This window comes from Symphalangus syndactylus, chromosome 8 (genome assembly GCF_028878055.3).
Source record: "Symphalangus syndactylus isolate Jambi chromosome 8, NHGRI_mSymSyn1-v2.1_pri, whole genome shotgun sequence".
Lineage (NCBI taxonomy): Eukaryota > Metazoa > Chordata > Mammalia > Primates > Hylobatidae > Symphalangus > Symphalangus syndactylus.
Window position 1 is genome coordinate 123,146,590 of NC_072430.2, and position 23,029 is coordinate 123,169,618.

Here is a 23,029-nt window from a genome sequence, read left to right on the forward strand (position 1 = left end):
TTTTCCGAATTGCTTTCCTATAGAGTAGGTTCTTTTTTTTTTTTTTTTAAGATGAAGTTTCGCTCTTGTTGCCCAAGCTGGTGTGCAATGGCGCAATCTCGGCTCACTGCAACCTCCACCTCCCGGATTCAAGCGATTCTCCTGCCTCAGGCTCCCGAGTAGCTGGGACTACAGGCGTGCGCTACCACACCTGGCTAACTTTTTGTATTTTTAGTAGAAACGGGCTTTCACCATGTTAGCCAGGCTGGTCTCGAACTCCTGACCTCAGGTGACCTGCCCGCCTCAGCCTCCCAAAGTGCTAGGATTACAGGCGTGAGCCACCATGCCCGGCCTAATTTTTTTGTATTTTAGTAGAGAAGGGCTTTCACCATGTTGCCAAGCCTGATCTCAAACTCCTGAGCTCAGGCAATTTGCTCGCCTCAGCCTCCCAAAGTGCTAGGATTACAGGCGTTAGCCACTGCATCTGGCCCACATTCTAATTTAAAAATTTTTATACTGGGAAATTTATCAATTTTTTCTTTTTTTTTTTTTGTATCTCGTTTAAGATTTTTATATCTTGGCCAGGTGTCGTGGCTCACGCTTGTAATCCCAGCACTTTGGGAGGCCGAGGCGGGCGGATCACGAGGTCAGGAGATCGAGACCACGGTGAAACCCCGTCTCTACTAAAAATACAAAAAAATTAGCCAGGTGTGGTGGCGGGTGCCTGTAGTCCCAGCTACTCGGAGAGGCTGAGGCAGGAGAATGGCGTGAACCCGGGAGGCAGAGCTTGCAGTGAGCCGAGATTGCGCCACTGCGCTCCAGCCTGGGCAACAGAGCGAGACTCTGTCTCAAAAAAAAAAAAAAGATTTTTATATCTTGTATTTTGTTTAAGAAATCATCTTGTACCATAAGAGCACAGAAATTTTTTCCTGTATTTTCTCTTAACAGTTAAATTTTGCTTTCCCTTCTATTTAGGTCTTCAATACAGTTATAAGTGTCTTTTTCTGTATGTTGTGAGCATACTTTTCTATAAGATTTCCTTTTCCATAAGGCAAACCAATTGCTCCCAAATTACTTATTGTTTGTCTAAGCCATGTGTTAGTGGCTGTTTGGTTTTGTACTTAAAAAAAATTTGTAGGCCAGGCACAGTGGCTTATGCCTGTAACCCCAACACTCTGGGAAGCTGAAGCAGGAGGATCAGGAGTTTGAAACCAGCCTGGTCAACGTATCAAGACACTGTCTCTATTATTTTAAAATTAAGGCTGGGCACAGTGGCTCACACCTGTAATCCCAGCACTTTGGGAGGCCGAGGGAGGCGCATCACCTGAGGTCAGGAGTTTGAGAACAGCCTGGCCAACATGGAGAAACCCTGTCTCTACTAAAAATATAAAAATTAGCTAGGCGTAGTGGCGTACGCCTGTAGTCCCAGCTACTCGAGAGGCTGAGGCAGGAGAACTGCTTGAACTTGGGAGACAGAGGTTGCAGTGAGCTGAGATCATGCCACTGCACTCCAGCCTGGGGGACAGAGAGAGACTCTGTCTCGAAAAAAATAAAAAAAGTTAAAAATTAAAAATAAATTGTGAAATAGAATACTCATATGGGAAAAGTGTATAAAAATCAAATGTGGAGCATAACAAATTTTCATAAAACAAACACTTGTGTAAACAACCTTATTAGTGTCTAAACCCCAAGTTCCCCTTCCAATTACAACTCTGCATTCCTCTAACCTAAAAGTTGGCATTATCTAATAGTTTTATCCCTTACTACAAATATGTGATGTATCTATTTTCATCTTGTTTTCAACCTTTCTGCATCTTTATATTGTGGTTGTTTCTCTGTTACATAGCATATACGTTTTCTTCTTCCATTAAATCCTGTATATCTCTTTAACTGGAATATTTAGTATATACTCATATAAATTTTACATAAATTTAGTATATTTATATCAGTAATGTCAGTATTGATTTGGGTTATTTCTTGAATTTTATGATGCATTTACTATTTGTTCTACATGTTCTATGTTCCTTTTTCTCTCCTTTATGCCTTCTTTTAGAATGTCTGACTATTTCATTGTCTCCCCTCCGTTAGTCTGGAAATAATATAGGCTTTTATATATCTACATATATCTATATCTATATTTTGACAAGGTATTGCTCTGTCACCTGGCTGGAGTGCAATGGCACAATCATAGCTCACTGTAGCCTTTAACTCCCGGGCTCAACCATTCCTCCCATCTCAACTTCCCAAGTAGCTGGGACTATAGGCATGCACCACCATGTCTGGCTAATTTTTGTATTTTTTTTGAAGAGATGGGGTCCCGCTATGTTGACCAGGTTGGTCTCAAATTTCTGGGCTCAAGTGATATTCTCATCTTGGCCTCTCCAAGTGCTAGGATTACAGGCGTGAGCCAACCATGCCCGGTCTAGAAATTTAATGGATGTTCTAAAAATTATATTATGCATTAAAAATAGAAACAGCTTTATTGAAGTATAGTTGACATACAATAAAATGCACACATTTAAGGTGTATAACTTTAAGTTCTGACATATATACACTCATGAAATCATCACCAGAATTAAGATAGTGAACATATCTATTACTCCCAAAAGTATCCTGGTGCCCGTTTGTATCCCTCTTTCCCACTCCTCTCTGCCTGTGACCTTGTCTCTGTGACCAAGCAACTACTGATCTGTTTTCTGTCACTATAGATTACATTTTCTAAAATTTCATATAAATGGAATCTTACAATATGCACTTTCTTATGAGGTCTTTTACTCAGCCTAATTATTTTAAGATTCATCCATTCTGCTGCGTGTATAAACAGTTCATCCTTTCTATTGCTAGACAGCATTCCATTGTATGAATATCCCACAATTTGTTTAACCACTTACTTTCTCTTTCGAAATAGTTTTATTTTTTGAGACAGGGTCTCACTCTGTTGCTCAAGCTGGAGTACAATGGCGCCATCAAGGCTCACCGCAACCTCTGCCTCCCAGGCTCAAAAGATCCTCTCACCTCAGCCTCCCAAGTAGCTGGGATCACAGATGCACATCAGCATGCCCTGCTTTTTTTTTTTTTTTTTTTACTGTATTTTTGGTAGATATGAGGTTTTACCATGCTGTCCAGGCTGATCTTGAACTCCTGAGCTCAAGCAATCTACCCACCCCGGCCTCCCAAAGTGCTGGGATTACAGGCGTGAGTCACTGAGCCTTGCCTGAAACAGTTTTAGATTTACAAAAAAGTTGCAAAATGGCTTTCATCCAGCTACTCCTAATATTAGAATCTTACATAACCATAGTACAATGACCAAAACCAGGAAATTAACAATGATACAATACTATTAACTAGTAACCTACACATATTATTCAAATTTCATCAGTATTTTCACTAAAGTCTTTTTTCTGGCCCAAGATCCCACAGTGCAAGTAGTTGTCATGTTTCTTTACTCTTACAATCCTCAATTTCTTCTTTTTTTAATGGCTTTGACAATTTTGAAGAGTAATGGTCTCCAAAGACTTGGAGTCAACCCAAATGCCCATTAATGATAGACGGGATAAATAAGAAAATGTGGCACATATACACCATAGAATACTATGCAGCCATAAAAAAGAATGAGTTCGTGTCCTTTGCAGGGACATGGATGAAGCTGGAAACCATCATTCTCAGCAAACTAACACAGGAACAGAAAACCAAACACTGCACGTTCTCACTCATAAGTGGCAGCTGAGCAATGAGAACACATGGACACAGGGAGGAGAACATCACACACGGGGGCCTGTCAGGGGATGGGGGGCAAGGGGAGGGAAAGCATTAGGACAAATACCTAATGCATGCAGGGCTTAAAACCTAGATGACGGGTTGATAGGTGCAGCAAACTACCATGGCACATGTATACCTATGTAACAAACCTTGCACATTCTGCACATGTATCCCAGAACTTAAAGTAAAATAAAATAAAATAAAAAAATCAGCATCTGGCACTAGAGGTGCTCATAGTTACTTGGGTGCGATTGCTTCAAGGTCCCCCCCTAGTGGACTGAGCTAGGAATTGTATGTATGTGTGTAACCCAAGACAGACATACAAATGCATGTATGTTTATTCTGAATCAATCTACACATGAATTTACATATATAAAACCTTGAGTTCATATTGACATCTCTGACTCTAACTGAATACCAAAGGTTCATACTAGCTTTCTTCCTTTCCTTATTTCTTTCTCTGACATTGCAAGCCTGGATCTCAATATCTACAATGTTTACTTCTTCAATCCAAGTACACACGAGGTGGTTTCAGAACTGCTAACCCTACATCCCTGTGAGAAACAAATTACAAACTAGAGTACAATATTTGTGTACTTGTGCATTTTTGATATATTGAAGTCTAATGTTAGCTGATTCTTTTACCTTTTCCTGGATAATGAAAGAAACTAGGAACAATTTAATTCCATTTAATTATTCTGTGTCTTCCTTCTTCACTTCTGGTTTATACATTATTGTTGTCATTTAAACCCAACAAGATATTACTATTGTTTTGTATAACAGAATTTATCAAGACAGACAGCATATTAACTTTTTGTTGCTCTTCATCCTTCCTGAAGCTCCAACCTTTCATCTGAGTTCTTTTTCCATCTGCCCAAAAACTTCTTTAGCATTTCCTTTAGTACATATTTGTGGGTAAACTCTGTTATTATTTTGTTTGGTATGATAGGGTCTATTTCACCTTTCCTTCGAAACTATAGGATATTTTCACAGCAAATAAAATTCTATGTTGGCAGTTATTTTATTTCCGCATATCGAAGATATTTCTGGCTTCTACAATTGCTACAGAAAAGTCAAAGGTCAGATATTTTTGCTCCTTTGAAGCTGAAATGTTTTCTCCTGGTTGCTTCTGAGACTTTGTCTTTATTTCTAGAGTTTCACTATGACATGCCTAAGGGTAGGTTTCTTTTTCTCAATCCCACTTGGTATTCATTAGGCTTCTTAATTCTAAAGTCTGATTTTATCACTTTTGGAAAATTCTCAGCCAGTATCTTTAAATATTTTTATTTAAATAAAAAGCCAATATCTTTACAGTTTATACCCCAATGTCCCTCTTCTTTGAGACTTTAATAAGACACAATAGACCTTTTAACTGTATTATGTCTCTTACACTCTCCTGTATTGTCTTTTTCATGTTTTATTCTAGAGCCTCTTCTGAGTCATCGTTCAGATCACTAATTCTCTCAATTACTATTTTTCCTTTTTTTTTTTTTTGAGATAAGGTCTCATTCTGTCACTCAGGATGAAGTGCAGTGACATAATCACAGCTTGTTGCAGTTGTGACCTCCTGGGCTTGAGCGATCCTCCCACCTCAGCCTCCCAAGTAGCTGGGACCAAAAGTGCATGCCATCATGCTTGACTAATTTTTAATTTTTTTGTAGAGACGAGATTTCCCAATGTTGCCCAGGCTGGTCTCAATTACGTTTTATATGCTGAAAAAAAACATCCAAAACAGATTTGAGTTTTTGTATTTTTCATTTCTCGATTTTCTATTTGATTTTTTTAAATCTGTGATAATTTCACAGTTTAAGGTTTTCTACAGAAATTTCCTTTATTTTTTTTGATGTGTTAAATATTGTTCTTTTATAATCACTGACTCATTAATTCCAGAATATGTGGAGCCCTGTGGTCCACTGCCGATCTAAATTATTTCTTCTAGTAATAATTCATGTTGACTTGTCTTGCTGCATGTCTGGATACTGAACAGTATTTAATCAATAACAGTATTTAATCAAATCTAAGATACAACCAATTATAAGACATAACATTTATTTCAGGTAGTACTAAAAAAGAAAAAGCAATGCCAACCAAAGTGAATAATGACTTCTATGGCTTAGAATTTTTACTTCTTACTGGAAGCTTTTTATGTAACTAGATATACATATTTATCATGTTGCTCTTATACAAAAAGGAAAATATAAAACTGGTTAAGATATTTCTAATAACTCACATTCAGAATCTGAATCTTCTGAATCATTTTTCCCACCCAGGGTCATAGATTTTTCAGTTTTTCCAAAAAGTGCTGCTACCTGTGCTACTAAAAACAAAGGTGATGTTGTATTTCTTTTTTCTTTTCTTTTTTTTCTCCAATTAAGCCCAGCAGTGTGATGATGCTGCATTTCTTTTTTCTTTTTTTTTTGATGCTGCATTTTTAAATAGTAAATAGTGCCACACTATGTCTCCGGGAGTTTTCTTCTAAGCCAATGACATTCATTTGGCAAGGTCTAATACTGAGGTTATCTTAATCTTAGCAAAAGAAGCCCACAAATTTTCAGATCACAACTAGAATTCGCTGCCCTTTCTTAAGTGGTCATTTTAAATGGTCTGACTAAAAAATATAGTTTTTCAGTAATAACACAAATGACAACCAAGTCTGCTCATGTGCAGGTAATGCTAACTATGTTACAACTGCCTCCTGGCAGCAATTTAAGATGTCACAATATCTGATATACTTCCATTTTAAATACTAATGTGAAAAAATGTACATCTCAGAATTATAGAAATATGTTGAGGTGGAGGAAAATGTCTTCCCCCAGAGAGAATTTTTATTTAGTACATTTATTTTGTCAATCATCTAGGATACTAGCCACTTATAATCAACTTAATTAAATTTCAGTGCTTGCAATAACTGGGCCATACAGATGAATAAAATTCACAGAAAGGCTGGCTTACTTCTAGCTTATCCTTATTTCCAGGGGGAACCCTTCAGTACACACTGAAATATGTGGAGTAATGTACTAGGCTCCCTATATTGGTAGGTCCTAGCCTTTGTTGTCCTTCTAGACTCATGAGTGTGTCAAAAGCACTGCTTGGTCTTTCAGCAATCTCTTCTGGTTCAGCCAACATGCTTGGGAACTCTGGATTTCCTCCTCCCTTTTCGGTTTGGTAATTCCTCACACTCCTGTCAGTTTTTTCTTGTTTTTTGTTTTTTTTTTGAGACGGAGTCTCCCTTTGTCCCAGGCTGGAGTGCAGTAGTGGCGGGATCTTGGCTCACTGCAACCTCCCTCTGTCCCAGGCTGGAGTGGAGTAGTGGCGGGATCTTGGCTACTCGGGAGGCTGAGGTAGGAGAATAGCGTGAACTGGGGAGGCAGAGGTTGCAGTGGCTAATTTTTGTATTTTTAGTACAGACTGGGTTTCACCACGTTGGCCAGGCTGGTCTTGCACTCCTGACCTCATGATCCACCCACCTGAGGCTCCCAAAGTGCTGGGATTACAGGCGTGAGCCACCACACCAGGCCTCCTGTCAGTTTTTCAATGCTCTTAAAATCCCTGCATTATTTTTTTCCTTTATTTGAAAGAGTCTTGCTCTGTCACCCATCTGGAGTACAATGGCGCGATCTAGGCTCACTGCAATCTCTGCCTCCCGGGTTCAAGCAATTCTCCTACCTCAGCCTCCTGAGTAGCTGCGATTACAGGTGTGTGCCATCATGCCTGGCTAATTTTTGTATTTTCAGTAGAGACGAGGTTTCACCATGTTGTCCAGGCTGGTCTCAAACTCCTGACCTCATGTGATCCACCCACCCACCTCGGCCTCCCAAAGTGCTGGGATTACAGACATGAGCCACTAAGCTTGGCCAATTTTTTCTTTTAATTTTTATATTTGTTAATTTTTTTTTCAAAGTTAACAATTCTTTATTATCATCATCTAATACCTGACTCATATTTAAACCTTGCCAACAGCTTTTTTTTTTTTTTTTTTCAGAGACAGAGTTTTGCTCTTGTTGCCCAGGCTGGAGTGCAATGGAGCGAACTTGGCTCACTGCAACCTCCACCTCCCAGGTTCAAGCGATTCTCGTGCCTCAGCATCCCAAGTAACTGGGATTGCAGGCATACGCCACCACTCCTGGCTAATTTTTTTGTATTATTAGTAGAGACAGGGTTTCTCCATGTTGGTCAGGCTTGTCTCAAACTCCCGACCTCGGGTGATTGGCCCACCACAGCCTCCCAAAGTACTGGGATTACAGGCGTGAGCCACTGCGCCCAGCCCTTGCCAACAGCTTTATAAAAGAGTGTTATTCCCAGTTTATTCTTACCAAGATCCAATCAAAGTCCATGTATTACATTTGGTTTTTATATCTCTTAAATCACTTATAACCTTTAAGAGTGCTCTCCTGACTCCCTGCACCCTTTACTTGACATGACATCAACTTGGTGAAGAGACCAGGCCAGCTGTCCCTCAGAATAGCTGTATAGTTTGGATATTTGTCCCTGCCCAAATCTCATGTAAAATCATAATACCCAATGTTGGAGGTGGGGCCTGGTGGAAGGTGAATGGATCATGGAGGTGGATCCTTTGTGAACACTTTAGCACTATCCTGGTGCTAAACTTGGTGCTGTTCTCCTGATCAGAGTCCTCACGAGATCTGGTCATTTAAAAGTGTATGGTACCTCCCCCTTCTCACTCTCTTCCTCCTTCTCTGACCACGTGAAGTGCTGGCTCCCACTTTGCCTTCTGCCATGATTCTAAGTTCCCTGTGGCCTCCCCAAAAGCTGATGCTGCCATGCTCCCTGTACAGCCTGCAGAACTATGTGTCAATTAAACCTCTTTTCTTTATAAATTATCCAGTTTCATGTATTTCCTTATAGCAATGTGAGAACAGACTAACACAATAGGCTACTTTCAGATTTTGTCTATGCATTCCTTGCCTTTAGATCTAGAGATTTTATTTTTTAAATTTTGCCTCAAGTTCTGGGATACTGTACAGAATGTACAGGTTTGTTACATATAGATGTGCCATGGCGATTTGCTGCACCTATCAACCCGTCATCTAGGTTTTAAACCCTGCATGCATTACATATTTGTCCAAATGCCCTCCCCTTCCCTTGCCCTCCATCCCCCAACAGGCCCTAGTGTGTGATGGTCCCCTCCCTGTGTCCATGTGTTCTCATTGTTCAACTGCCACTTATGAGTAAAAACATGCAGTGTTTGGTTTTCTGTTCCGTATCAGTTTGCTGAGAATGATGGCTTCTAGCTTCATCTATGTCCCTGCAAAGGACATGAACTCATTCTTTTTTATGGCTGCAATATTTGTTAATTTTTCCCCCACCTGACTAAAGAGTCTGGATCCCACACTAATTTTTAATATCATCTGTACCACAATCCAAGTAGTCCCCATATATGCACAAGGTTGTTTCTGGGTCTTTATTTTGCTCCAGGGATTAATGATTAATTCTAATGCATCCCCTGTAATAATCACCACCACTTAACGTTGTCTTTTCTAGTTTTGAGACAAGGTCTTGCTCTGTTGCCCAGGCTGGGGTACAGTGGCGTGATTACAGTGCACTGCAGCCTCGACCTCCTGGGCTCAAGTGATTCTCCTACCTTAGCCTCTTGAGTAGCTGGGGCTACAAGTCCATGCCACCACACGTGGCTAATTTTTTTTTTTTTGTAGAGACAGGGTCTCACCATGTTGCCAGGGCTGGCTCAAACTCCTGAGCTCAAGCCATCCTCCTGCCTTGGCCTCCCAAAAGTGCTAGGATTTACAGGGGTGAGTCACCACACCGCACCAACATTAAGTCTTAATATCTGGCCATTCAAGCTATCTTCTTAGGCCTTCTTCAAAATTATCTTGGCTATTCTTATAAGCTTACTTATAAGAAACAGAATTTAAGGCTGAGCATACTGGCTCATGCCTGTAAGCCCAGCACTCTGGGAGGTCAAAGAGGGAGGATTGCCTAAGGCGAGGAGTTTGAAACCAGCCTGGCCAACATAGAAAGATCCCATCTCTCTCTCTTTTTTTTTTTAATTAGCCAAGCATGGTGGCACACACCTGTAGTCCCAGTTATTTGGCAGGCTGAGGCAGGAGGATTGCTTGAGCCCAGAAGTTAGAGTCTGCAGTGAGCTAGGATTGTGCCACTGTACTCCAGCCTAGGTGACAGAGGGAAACTCCACCTCAAAAAAAAAAAAAAAAAAAAGTTTAGATTCTTTTTTTTTGTATGGGTGGGGGTTCCATAAAAAGTACTTTGTGAGACTTCAACTGGAACTACCTTAAATTTTTTATTAATTTGGGGATGAATGATATCCTTGAGCTTTGTTTACTTAGGTCTTCCATTATGTCCCTTAGTAATCCTTTTCTTCACAAAAATACATATTTTATTAGATTTACTCCTATCTCACTGATTTTGTAGTTCTTATAAATAGTACAGGTTGAGTATCCCTGAAATGCTTGGAAAGAAGAGTTTCAGGGTGGGTGCGGTAGCTCACACCTGTAATCCCAGCACTTTGGGAGGTCAAGGCGGATGGATCACCTGAGGTCAGGAGTTCAACACCAGCCTGGCCAACATGGTGAAACCCCCTCTCTACTAAAAATACAAAAATTGGGGCTGGGCACGGTGGCTCACGCCTGTAATCCCAGCACTTTGGGAGGCCGAGGCGGGTGGATCACCTGAGGTCAGGAGTTTGAGACTAGCATGGCCAACATGGTGAAACCCGTCTCTACTAAAAATACAAAAATTAGCCAGGCATGGTAGCAGGCGCCTGTAATCCCAGCTACTCGGGAGGCTGAGGCAGGAGAATTGCTTGAACCCGGGAAGCAGAGGTTGCAGTGAGCCAAGATTGCATCACTGCACTCTAGCCTGTGGGGCAAGAGCGAGACTTCGTCTCAAAAAAAAAAAAAAAAAAAAAGTTTCAGATTTTGAAATATTGTATTTGTATTATGCTGGTTGATCATCCCTAATCTGAAAGTCTGGAACATTTCCTTTGAGCATGACCTTTTGTGCATTATATCAGCACTCAAAAAATTTCTAATGAAACTTGGAACATTTCAGATTTCTGGATTAGGAATACTTAATCTGTTTTCTGTTACAGTTTATATTTTATTATTGCTGGATTTAGGAACACCATTAATTTTGTGAATTGATCTTGTATTCCAGAAACCTTATAAAGCTGTTTTTTGGCGGCGGGGGGGGGGGGTCTTTTTTCATCCTTTTTTTGTGGAGAACAGGATGTTACTATGTTGCCCAGGCAGGCCTTGAACTCCTGGGCTCAAGTTATCCCCCTGCTTTTGCCTCCTTAAGTGCTGTGATAATAGGTGTGAGCCACTGAACCCGGCCTAGAGCACTTTCATTTGTTCTAATAACCTCTGGTGATTCTCTTTGTGTTAAATATTTAACAGATCACACTGTCTGCAAATTATGACAATTCTGTTTTTCCCCTTTCCAATCCCCAAACCTCTTTATTTCATTTTCTTGTCCTACTGCATTGGCTAAAACCTTCAGAACAATATCACCCTGTTCTTGACTTGGATGGGAATACTTCTCAAAGTTCCATAATTGTAATGTGATTTAAGTTTTTGACAGATAACTTCTTATCAAACTAGGAACATAATGCTCTGTTCCTAATATGCTAAAAGTAGGTATCATCAATGGCTATCAAATAGTTTTAAAAATCTATTACAATCCCAAAAGAGTTTTCTAAGTTTACTTTTGCATTTCTGGGATATACCTCACTCAGTCATTGTGTATCATTTTCAATGCCCTATTAGATTCAACCATTAAAATTTTATCTTGGATTTTTCTGTGTTCATATGTGAAAAACTATCTATAATTTTCTCTTCTCATATTGCTGTTACAAGGTTTTATTAAATTCCTAGATTAGTTATGTAGCCTTTCCTGTTTTTGTAGAGATGGGGGTCTTGCTATCTTGCCAAGGCTAGTCTTGAACTCCTGGATTCAAGTGATCCTCCCACCTAGTCCTCCCAAAGTGCTGAGATTATAGGTGTGAACCACTGCTCCACTCCCAGCCATCTTTAACTTTTTAATATGTCTATGTAATTGCAGCCTCCTCTGAAACTAAAGCTTGAAATGTTTTAATTTCCCGGAATCTTCTCCACTCCTGTATTTCTTCTTTTGTCCAATGTTTTCTTAAGTATTTGCTTTTAATCCAACAACATTCTCCTTTGACAGAAAATATCAAGACGTATTTACATACATAAAATAACCCTGGAAGGATGTTATTTATTTTTTTTTTTTAGATGTAGTCTTGCTCTGTCACCCAGACTGGAGCACAGTGGCACGTTTTCAGCTCACTGCAACCTCCGCCTCCCGGGTTCAAGTGATTCTCCTGCTGCAGTGTCCTGAGTAGCTGGGACTACAGGCACGCACCACCACACCTGCCTAATTTTTGTATTTTTAGTAAAGACAGGGTTTCGCCATGTTGGCCAGGCTGGTCTCGAACTCCTGACCTCAGGTGATCCACCCGCCTTGGCCTCCCAAAGTAGTGGGGTTACAGGCGTGAGCCACCGTGCCTGGCCAGAAGGATGTTACTAATAGTAACAGTGGTTATGTCTAAAAAGGGAAAATGAAAACTAGGAGTTAGGAAAGAAAAGAAGATTTACATCTTCTTTACTGTATACACCCTATGTCATTTGAATTTTCTACCACATTTACTTATTAGCTAAAAGATAAACTTTAAAAACATTTAGATTAAAAAATACAGTTTAAAATTGTTTTCATTCACTGATTTTTCTTACCACTCCTTCCTTGTTCAGTTTTCTTTTTGATGAATTAATTCTGTCTGTCTTTGCATATCTGAAAAATAACATTCTTGGTCAGGTGCAGTCGCTCGTGCCTGTAATCCCAGCATTTTGGGAGGCTGAGGCAGGCGGATCACTTGAGCCCAGGAGTTTGAGACTAGCCTGGGCAACATGGTGAAACTCCGTGTCTACAAAAAATACCAAAAAAATAGCCAGGTGTGGTGGCACACACCTGTAGTCCCAGCTACTGAGGGGGTTGTGGGTGGGAGGATCACCTGAGCCCAGGAGGCTGAGGCTGCAGTGAGCCATGATTATGCCACTACACTCCAGGCTGGGTGACAGAGTGAAGCCCTGTCTAAAAAATAAATAAATAAATATTGCATTCTTTGTCTATATTCTTGAAATATAATTTAGCTAGGTATAGAAGTTTTTTTGATACTGTTACTCTGCTAATAATATCTAACTATCTGCTTCCTATTCCAATACTGTTAATGTCAATCTGATTTCTCCACTTTTATAGAGGATGTATTTTCTTTCTGGTAGCTTCTAAAATTTTACAATATAAATTTTTTTCCAAGTTTTATTTTAAGTTCAGGGGTACATGTACAGTTTTGTTGCATAGGTAAACTTGTGGCATAGGGGTTTGTTATACAGATTATTTCATCACCCACGTATTAAGCCTAGTACTCATTAGTTATTTTCCCCAATCCTCTCCCTCCTCCCATCCTCCAACAAGCCCCAGTGTGTGTTGTTCTACTCTATATGTCCATGTGTTCTCATCATTCAGCTCCCACCTGTAAGTGAGAACATGCAGTATTTGGTTTTCTGTTCCTGTGTTAGTTTGTTAAGGATAATGGCCTCCAGCTCCATCCATGTCCCTGCAAAGGATATGATCTCATTCTTTTTTTATGGCTACATAGTATTCTATGGTGTATATGTATCACATGTTCTTTATCCAGTCTATCATTGATGGGCATTTAGGTTGATTCCATGTCTTTGCTATTGTGAATAGTGCTGCAGTGTATACTGCATACACCCTATGTCATTTGAATTTTCTACCACATTCACTTATTAGCTAAAATGTGTCTTTATAATAGAATGGTTTATATTTCTTTGGGTATATACCCAGTAATGGGATTGCTGGGTTGAATGGTTATTTTTTATTTTTATTTTTATTTTTTTGAGACAGAATCTTGCTCTGTTGCCCAGGTTAGAGTGCAGTGGTGCGATCTTGGCTTACTGCAACCTCTGCCTCCCAGGTTCAAGTGATTCTCCTGCTTCAGCCTCCCGAGTAGCTGGGATTTATAGGCACCTGCCACCACGCCCAGCTAATTTTTTTGTATTTTTAGTAGAGATTGGGTTTCACCATGTTGCCCAGGCTGGTTCGAATGGTATTTCTGTCTTTAGGTTTTTGAGGAATGGCCACACTCTCTTCCACAATGGTTGAACTAATTTACACTCCTACCAACAGTGTATACATATTTCTTTTTCTCCACAACTTCACCAGCATCTTTTTTGATAAAATGTGGATTTTTTAAAAAGTATTTGTTGTTTGGTATTTTTTGAGGCTTTTCGATGTGAGGACTTTCACCATTTTCATTTATTACTTCTTTGCCAATTTCCTTGCCTTTATTTTCCTTAGTCTTTTCTTCCAGAATACTGTTAAGACATGGAGGGTACACCAAGAAGACCAACGTTAAGTCTCTTCATTTCATTTACTTTTATCTCATCTCTGTTTCCTTGCTATATTCCATGATCAAACCTTCTTGACAAGGACTTAGTAGTTACTTCTGCCTGGTCGTCTACCCTACATAGGACTTTAAGTGGTCATAATTCTGGCCCCATGCAGGTAACAGTAAAGCAGAGGCTAATCATTGTTGTCCCATTTTCATGTCTTTGCACTCTACTCAGGGAGTAGGAAAGCAGCATATTTATGGTTCCAACCCCAAGCACTTATATACAAGTGTTCCACTCTGGTTTACTAGCTCAAAGAGCTGTTCTAAACACCCAGCTTCTTATGAGAAAACAAGCTCTAAGTTTTACATTTAGTTTACATTTAGTTCCCAATCTCGTGCTGGTTTGAAGTCCCAGCTATTGACACTTGGCTCTCGTCTGTGTTCTCCACATTCCTTACGGCTTTAGCCTTTGCACACTATTAGTTTTCTCACCAGTCTGGAAATTTTCACCTTATCTCTCAGTGCAGCTTTGCACTAAAAAGATTTCTTTCTTCAATCATTCCTATATGGAATGAGTATGTGCATTCTATTATTTTGAGAAGAATTTTGTATGTAGGAAATCATTTGCAAACCAAATTTAGGCTTTTTTAAAACTTAGATTTAAGATTCTTCTAATAAGCAGAAATATGTCAAACTTCCTCTCTCTTAAATTCAAATAACTTAATTACCACTGTAATCTATAAACTGCTTGAGATACCACCCAAGGCTGAATATACCTAAATATATAATATCAAATTCTTTACCTTAATCATTTTATACAAATAACCAAGATGTTTTTAACACTTTGAATTAAATTCTATTAAGAAACAAAATATGGGCTGGGCGTGGTCACTCACATCTGTAATCCCAGTACTTTGGGAGGTCAAGGCGGGCACATCATGAGATCAGGAGATTGAGACCATCCTGGCTAACACAATGAAACCCCGTCTCTACTAAAAATACAAAAAAAGAGCTGGGCATGGTGGTGGGCGCCTGTAATACCAGCTACTTGGGAGGCTGAGGCAGGCTAATCACTCGAACCCGGAAGTCAGAGGTTGCAGTCAGCTGAGATTGCACCACTGTCCTCCAGCCTGGGTGATACAGCGAGACTCCATCTCAAACAAACAAACAAACATATGACTTAATAGGTCAATATAGCATCTATATTACAGACTACCATTACCCTCACTTTTTTTTTTAAATTATATTTTAAGTTCTGGGATACATGTGTAGAATGTGTAGGTTTGTTACATAGGTATACACATGCCATCGTGGTTTGCTGCACCCATCAACCCATTATCTACATTAGGTATTTCTCTTAATGCTATCCCTCCCCTAGCCCCCCACCCCATGACAGGCCCCGGTGTGTGATGTTCCCCTCCCTGTGTCCATGTGTTCTCATTGTTCAACATCGACTTATGAGTAAGAATATGTGGTGTTTGGTTTTATGTTCCTGTGTCAGTTTGCTGAGAATGATGGTTTTCAACTTCATCCATGTCTCTGCAAAGGACATGAACTCATCCATTTTTATGGCTGCATAGTATTCCATGGTATATATATGCCACATTTTCTTTATCCTGTCTATCATTGATGGGCATTTGCCATTACCCTAGCTTTTTACATTTAAAACCATCACCCCTTCTGTGCTGCATTGCATGATCACACGTTCTCAACAAGTGCTTAGCAGGTATCTTACGTATTTATACCCGATAAATCTAAAAAAAAAAAAGGAGCTTATCTATAGAATCAGCAATTAAATATCCAACTAGCCTTTTCCAATTTATTAATAAAAGACACTCACTGATGTAACACAACTTTTGATTTTTAAGGGAAATTCCTAAATATTTGGAATGTAGCTTAACAAATACAACAGCAACAAAAGGAAAATAAAAATGCTTCAGAGGAGAGATCTTAGTATGTTCATCCACACGCGATGGTAGAATAAATATTGGTCAACAGTCTGATAACATTGTCAGTCGCAATCTATGGCATCACCACAAAACTTCCCAGAGCCAGGTTTAAGAGCACCTCCCAATTCAGCCTCCTAAGTAGCTATCACTACAGGCACACGGCACCATGCCCAGCTAATTTTTAAAAAATTTTCTGTGGAGTGGTCAGATGCGATGGCTCATGCCTATAATCCCAACACTTTGGGAGGCCAAGAAAGGCAGATCACTTGAGGTCAGGAGTTTGAGATCAGCCTGGTCAACATGCTAAAATCCCATCTCTACAAAAATTAGCATGGCGTGCTGGCAGGCACCTGTAATCCCAGCTATGTGGGAGGCTGAGGCAAGGCTGCAGTGAGCCAAGATAGCACCACTGTACTCTATCCAGCCTGGGTGACAGGGTGAGACTTGGTCTCAAAAAAAAAAAAAAAAAAAAAAAAAATTCTGTAGAGGCCAGGAGCAGTGGTTCAACACTTGTAACCCTAGCACTTTGGAAGCCTGAGGTGGGAGGATCGTTTCAAGTCAGGAAATTTGAGACCAGCCTGGGCAACACAGTGAGATCTTGTCTCTTTTTTTTTTTTTGAGACAGGGTCTTGTTCTGTCGCTCAAGCTGGAGTACAGTGGCGTAATAATGGCTCACTGCAGCCTTGACTTCCCAGGCTCAAGTGATCCTTCCACCTCAGCCTCTCAATGTGCTGGGATTACAGGTATGAGCCACTGTGCTCAGCTCATTTCTAGAATACTTTCTAACTAACATGTCAGGATTCTATGAGTCTCATCAATTTTGTTAAATTATTGTATTCACTTAAGATAATAATACATAACCTATCCAATCATTCAATATTCTGAAAAAAAGAACTCCTAAGTTTTTCACAAGTCATATAACCAATGCATACCTGTCTAAGTTAGTGCCACCAGAAGAGTGTTCCTTGGATCCAGCTCTGCTACCATAAAAGGATGATGATTGCAAAGGTAAAAGCCCTATAAAATAAATGAACAAAGGAAAAACTTAATTCCTAAATCAACCATTCAAGTTCATTCAATAATAAAAGTATACATTAGTCCTGATTACATTTAACTCTTTTTCCTTCTCATCAAATACAGGAATACCTCATTTTATTGCTCTTTGCTTTATTGTGCCTCACAGATATTGCAGGTTTTTTTGTATTTTTTTTTTTAAACAAATGGAAGGCTGTGGCAACCCTGCACCAAGCAAATCAATCAGTGCCATTTTCCCAGCAGTATATACTCACTCACTTCATGTCCATGTCACATTTTGGTAATTCTTGCAATGTTTCAAACTTTTAAATTATATCTATTACAGTGATCTGTGATCAGTGATCTTTGATGTTACTGCTGTCACTGTTTTGGGGTACCACAAACTGCACCCATATAAGATGGCAAGCTCAATTTATCTGACTGCTCCACCAAATTGTCATTATTACCCCATCTCTGTCTCTCTTCTTGGGCCTCCCTATTCCCTGAGACAAAATATTGAAATTAGGATAATTAATAACCCTACGATGACCTCTGTGTTTTTAAGTGAAAGGAAGAGGTGCACATCTCATTTTAAATAAAAAGCTAGCAACAATTAAGCCCACTCAGGAAGGCACGTCAAAAGCTGAGACAGGATGAAAGCTAGGCCTTTTGCACCAAACAGCCAATGCAAAGGAAAAGCTCTTGACAGAAATTAAAAGTGCTACTCAAGTGAACACATGAATAACAAAGCAAAACAACCTTATTGCTGATGTGGAGAAAGTTTAAGTGGTCTCGGCAGAAGATCAAACCAGCCACAACGTTCTCTTAAGCCAAAGCCTAATCCAGGGTAAAGGTCTAACTCTCTTCAATTCTATAAATGCTGAGAGAAGCAGAAGAAAAATGTGAAGCTAGTAAGTGCTGGTTCATGAGGTTTAAGAAAAGAAGCCATCTCCATAATATAAAGTACAAAGTGAAGCAGCAACTACTGATATTAAAGCTGCAGCAAGTTACTGAGATCTAGCTAAGATCACTGATGAACGTGGCGGCGTTAAACAACAGGTCTTTGATGTAGCTGCAATAGCTTTATATTGGAAGAAGATACCATCTAAGAGTTTCGTAGCTAGAGAGAAATCAATGCCTAGCTTCAAAGTTTCAAAGGACAGGCTGACTCTTGCTAGGGGCTAATGTGGCTGAGGACTTGAAGCTGAAGCCAATGCTCACTTACCATACTGAAAATACTAGGGCCCTTAAGAATTATGCTAAATCTACTTGCCTGTGCTCTAGAAATGGAACAACGAAACCTAGATGACAACCCTTCTGCTCACACCATGATTTAATCAATATTTTAAGCCACTACTGATACCCAATGCTCAGAAAAAAAGATTGTTTTCAAAATACTACTGCTCCTTGACAATGCACCTAGTAACACAAGAGCTCTGATGGAGACATACAAAGATAATGTTGTTTTCATGCCTACTAACTCAACATCCATTCTACAGCCCATGGATCAAGGAGTCATTTCAATTTTCAAGTCTTACTATTTAAGAAATACATTTCAGAAGGCTACAGCAGACAGTGATTCCTCTGATGGAGCTAGGCAAAGTGAACTGAAAATCTTCTGGAAAGAATTTATCATTCTAGATGCCATTAAGAACACTTGTAATTCATGAAAAGAGATAAAAATAGCAACCATAACAGGAGTTTGGAAGTTGATTCCAACCTTCACGGATAACCTTGTGGGTTCAAGACATCAGAGATGCAGTCAACTGCAGATATTGTGGGAGTATCAAGAGAACTAGAAGTGGAGCCTGCAGATGTGACTGAATTGTTGCAATCTCATGATCAGACTTTAATGGATGGGGAGTTGCTTCCTATGGATGAGCAAAGAAAGAAGTTTCCTGAGATGAAATCTAATCCCAGTAAAGAAACCGTGAATATTGTTGAAGTTACAACATAGGATTTAGAATATTACATAAATTTAGTTGAGAAAGCAATGGTAGTGTCTGAAAGGATTGATCCCAATTTTGAAAGAAGTTCTGTGGGTAAAATGCTATCAAGCAGCATCACATGCTACAGAGAAACCTTTCATGAAAGGAAGAGTCAATCAGCGATGTGACAAATTGTCTTATTTTAAGAAATTGCCTTGGCCGGGTGCAGTGGCTCACGTCTGTAATCCCAGCACTTTGGGATACTGAGGCAGGCGGATCATGAGGTCAGGAGTTTGAGATCAGCTTGGCCAATATGGTGAAACCCCGTCTCTACTAAAAATACAAAAATTAGCTGCATGTGGTGGTGTGCGCCTGTAGTCCCAGCTACTTGGGAGGCTGAGGCAGAAAAATTGCTTGAACCCAGGAGGCGGAGGTTGCAGTGAGCCGAGATCTTGCCACTGCACTCCAGCGACACAGCAAGACTCCGCCTCAAAAAAAAAAAAAAAGAAAGAAATTGCCACAGCCGCCTTAGCCTTCAGCAACCACCACCCTAATTAGCAGCCAACAACACAGAAGCAAGACCCTCCACCAGCAAAATGATTACAACCCTCTGAAGGTTCAGATGATTGTTAGCATGTTTTAGCAATAAACTATTTTAAAACTACGACTGGCCGGGTGCAGTGGGTCCTGCCTGTAACTCGAGTACTTGGGGAGGCTGAGGCAGGTGGATCACTTGAGCCCAGGAGCTGGGGACCAGACTGGGCCATACGGCAAAACCATGTCTCTACAAAAAATTAGCTGGGCATGGTGGTGTGCGCCTGTAATCCCAGCTACTTGGGAGGCTGAGGTAGGAGACAGCTTAAGCCCAGGAAGTCAAGGATGCAGTGAGACAAGATCACACCACTGAACTCCAGCCAGGGCGACAGAGTGAACCCTATTTCAAAAAAAAAAAAAAAAAGGTACTTTACTTATTTTTTTTAGACATAATGCTATTGCACACTTAACAGACTCCAGTATAGTGTAAACATAACTTTTATCGCACTGGAAAACCAAAAAATTCATTCTTGCTTTATTGTGCTATTAGCTTTATTTATGTGGTCTGGAACTGCACCTGCAATATCTCTGAAGTATGCCAGTACACATGTATGTTAAAAGATCAAATACTGTGAAAGAAGCTATTAATGGCAAAGCTACCCTCTCCTGCCCCCAAGTTCCACAAGTTGTACTTCTAATTTTTAACCATTTAAAAAAACTATGTTTTTCTGATTTCTTCAACAGTGCTAATAACATTTTTTTTTTTTTTTTTGAGACGGAGTCTTGCTCTGTCACCCAGGCTGGAGTGCAGTGGCGCGATCTCAGCTCACTGCAAGCTCCGCCTCCCGGGTTCACGCCATTCTCCTGCCTCAGCCTCTCCTAGTAGCTGGGACTACAGGCGCCCGCCACCACGCCCGGCTAATTTTTTGTGTTTTTAGTAGAGACGGGGTTTCACCATGGTCTCGATCTCCTGACCTCATGATCCGCCCGCCTCGGCCTCCCAAAGTAATGGGATTACAAGCGTGAGCCACCGCGCCCGGCCAGTAACATTTCTACTACTCCTTGATTTACTCATTTTAAACAGTATCAATTGACTCTATATTGTAGAAAATTAGTATCACCCCTACTCTTGTTCTCCTCTCTCCAATCATTAGTAGTGTTACTTTAGTTCTTCCACCGATTAACTCTGTAACTTGAACACATTTAAAACGTCTACGTTTTGTTCCATTAATCTTGTCATTTGGCCATGCACTTCCTTCTCTCTTCCACATCAAATTTTGTGAGATGTACCTTAACTTCAGCATTGTTAAGGCTTATTACAGCTTACGTTTTCTGTTTTTTAACTATAGGCTGATTACAAAAGCTGAGAGACAATAAGCAGAGTTTATATCTTCTAAATATTATCATTTCAGAGGTAAGACTTACATGTGATATTTCTTTCTATAGGAGTCAATGTCACAATCCCAAACCACTAAAAGAAGAATATTCCTAGGGTCCTGATCAACTGGATTCTCTTAAACTATCAATTTATCAAAATCATGCCATATTTTAGCTTACTTCAAGTTAAAGTTGACATAATACTCAAGTTAATACCAGATATCGGACTCTCTAAAGATTTCGAGAATCAAACAGATATGTTAAGTGTGGGAAACGTCTGACAAAAATGTTTTTGTAAAAACAGGGTAGAAAGTTAAGTTTAAAAAACTGCTTCAGACAATAATTTCAAGATCTTCTGAAGCTTCTAATAAACACTAACACTGATGCCCTTTAATTTCAACCACTTTACTTCTCTAATTCATTCTATGGTCCTGGTACTTTGACAATGAAAGAGCTTAATTCTAGGCAGTCAAATAGGGGAAGAATAAGGTAAAGACTGGATTCTTTATAAACAGAATACAAGTTCCCTGGATTTCTAATACTTTAAAATATTTTAGCCAAGTACTGGGTACAAATTGGCACCCAATAACTAATACCAGATAAGGCCAGGCGCGGTGGCTCACACCTGTAATCCCAGCACTTTAGGAGGCCAAGGCAGGTGGATAACTTGTGTTCAGGATTTTGAAACTAGCCTGGCCAATATGGTGAAACCTCGTCTCCACTAAAAATACAAAAATTAGCCAGGCATGATAGCACACACCTGTAGTCCCAGCTACTTGAGAGGCTGAGGCAGGAGAATCACTTGAACCCGGGAGGCAGAGGTTGCAGTGAGCCGATATTGTGCCACTGCACTCCAACCTGGGCGACAGAGCGAGACTCCATCTCAAAAAATATATATAAATAAATAAAAATAAAAATAATGTACAGATGGGTTAGGTTTTTATTTCTAGTCTAATAAATATATAATAAATGAGCACCTTATTTATTTAAGATCAAACACTTACCTGACGTCCTATTCTCTTCTGACTGTTTCAAACTCAGCTGCTTTTCTCTACTGCTGGTTAAATACTTTCTGGAGGGATCTGTCATGGCCTTGTTGTTCCTATAGTTAATAATTTTATATCAATATAGTACAGGTGTATAAAAATATTGTTCTTAATTTTAAATAGTTGTCATTAAAACATTTACATTTAAAGTGCCAAATTCATTGATATGCTTGAAAATTAAGCTACAAGACTGTAGTCTCAAAAGGTCAATGACTTAAATGAGAATTACAAAAATAATCTTTAATTACCATCTCAAGAGCCAATCCAATCCATGACTCTGATAACTTAGCAAAAGTAAAGGAGCATTTTTCTTTATATAAAAGTCAAATCAGAGATAGCAAGATTATTAGGTTTTCTTGGCCAAAAGCAAGACCACATAAAATGTTTCAGCTACTAAGACCAAAAGAATCAATTAAAAAGTAAACTGTGGCCAGGCGCGGTGGCTCACTCCTGTAATCCCAGCACTTTCGGAGGCTGAGGCGGGCAGATCACGAGGTCAGGAGTTTGAGACCAGCCTGGCCAATATAGTGAAACCCTGTCTCAACTAAAAATACAAAAATTAGCCAAGCATGGTGGCGCGTTCCTGTAGTCCCAGCTACTTGGGAGGCTGAGGCAGGAGAATCGCTTGAACCTGGGAGGTGGAGGTTGCAGTGAGCCGAGATCACACCACTGTACTCCAGCTTGGGCAACAGACTGAGACTTAGTCTTAAAAAAAAAAGTAAACTGTTCAAGCTTGGCAGTTTATAGGTTTACAAAGAAAAAACATCAGGCTGGGAGCAGTGGCTCAAGCCTTAATCTTAGCAGCTTGGGAGGCCGAGGCAGGCGGATCACCTGAGGTTAGGAGTTCGAGACCAGCCTGGCCAAAGTGGGAAACCCTGTCTCTATTAAAAATACAAAAATTAGCTGGGAGTGGGACGGGTGCAGTGGCTCACGCCTGTAATCCCAGCACTTTGGGAGGCAGAGGCGGGCGGATCACGAGGTCAGGAATCAAGACCATCCTGGTTAACAAGGTGA

At 40.0% G+C, this 23,029-nt stretch overlaps 1 protein-coding gene across 12 annotated transcripts in view; it reads right to left on the reverse strand.

Moving 5' to 3' along the window:
• Nucleotides 1-23,029, reverse strand: part of USP37 (ubiquitin specific peptidase 37) — a 120,781-nt gene that overhangs the window by 63,574 nt on the left and 34,178 nt on the right. For 11 of the 12 annotated variants that reach the window (XM_055290598.2, XM_055290599.2, XM_055290597.2 and 8 more), the window contains 2 exons: nucleotides 21,974-22,071; nucleotides 17,049-17,133 (listed from right to left, as the gene is read on the reverse strand). In XM_055290598.2, the coding sequence (XP_055146573.1) occupies nucleotides 17,049-17,133; nucleotides 21,974-22,071 (183 nt within the window). The remainder of the gene's footprint in view (nucleotides 1-17,048; nucleotides 17,134-21,973; nucleotides 22,072-23,029) is intronic. The other variant, XM_055290604.2, reaches the window with a different exon arrangement.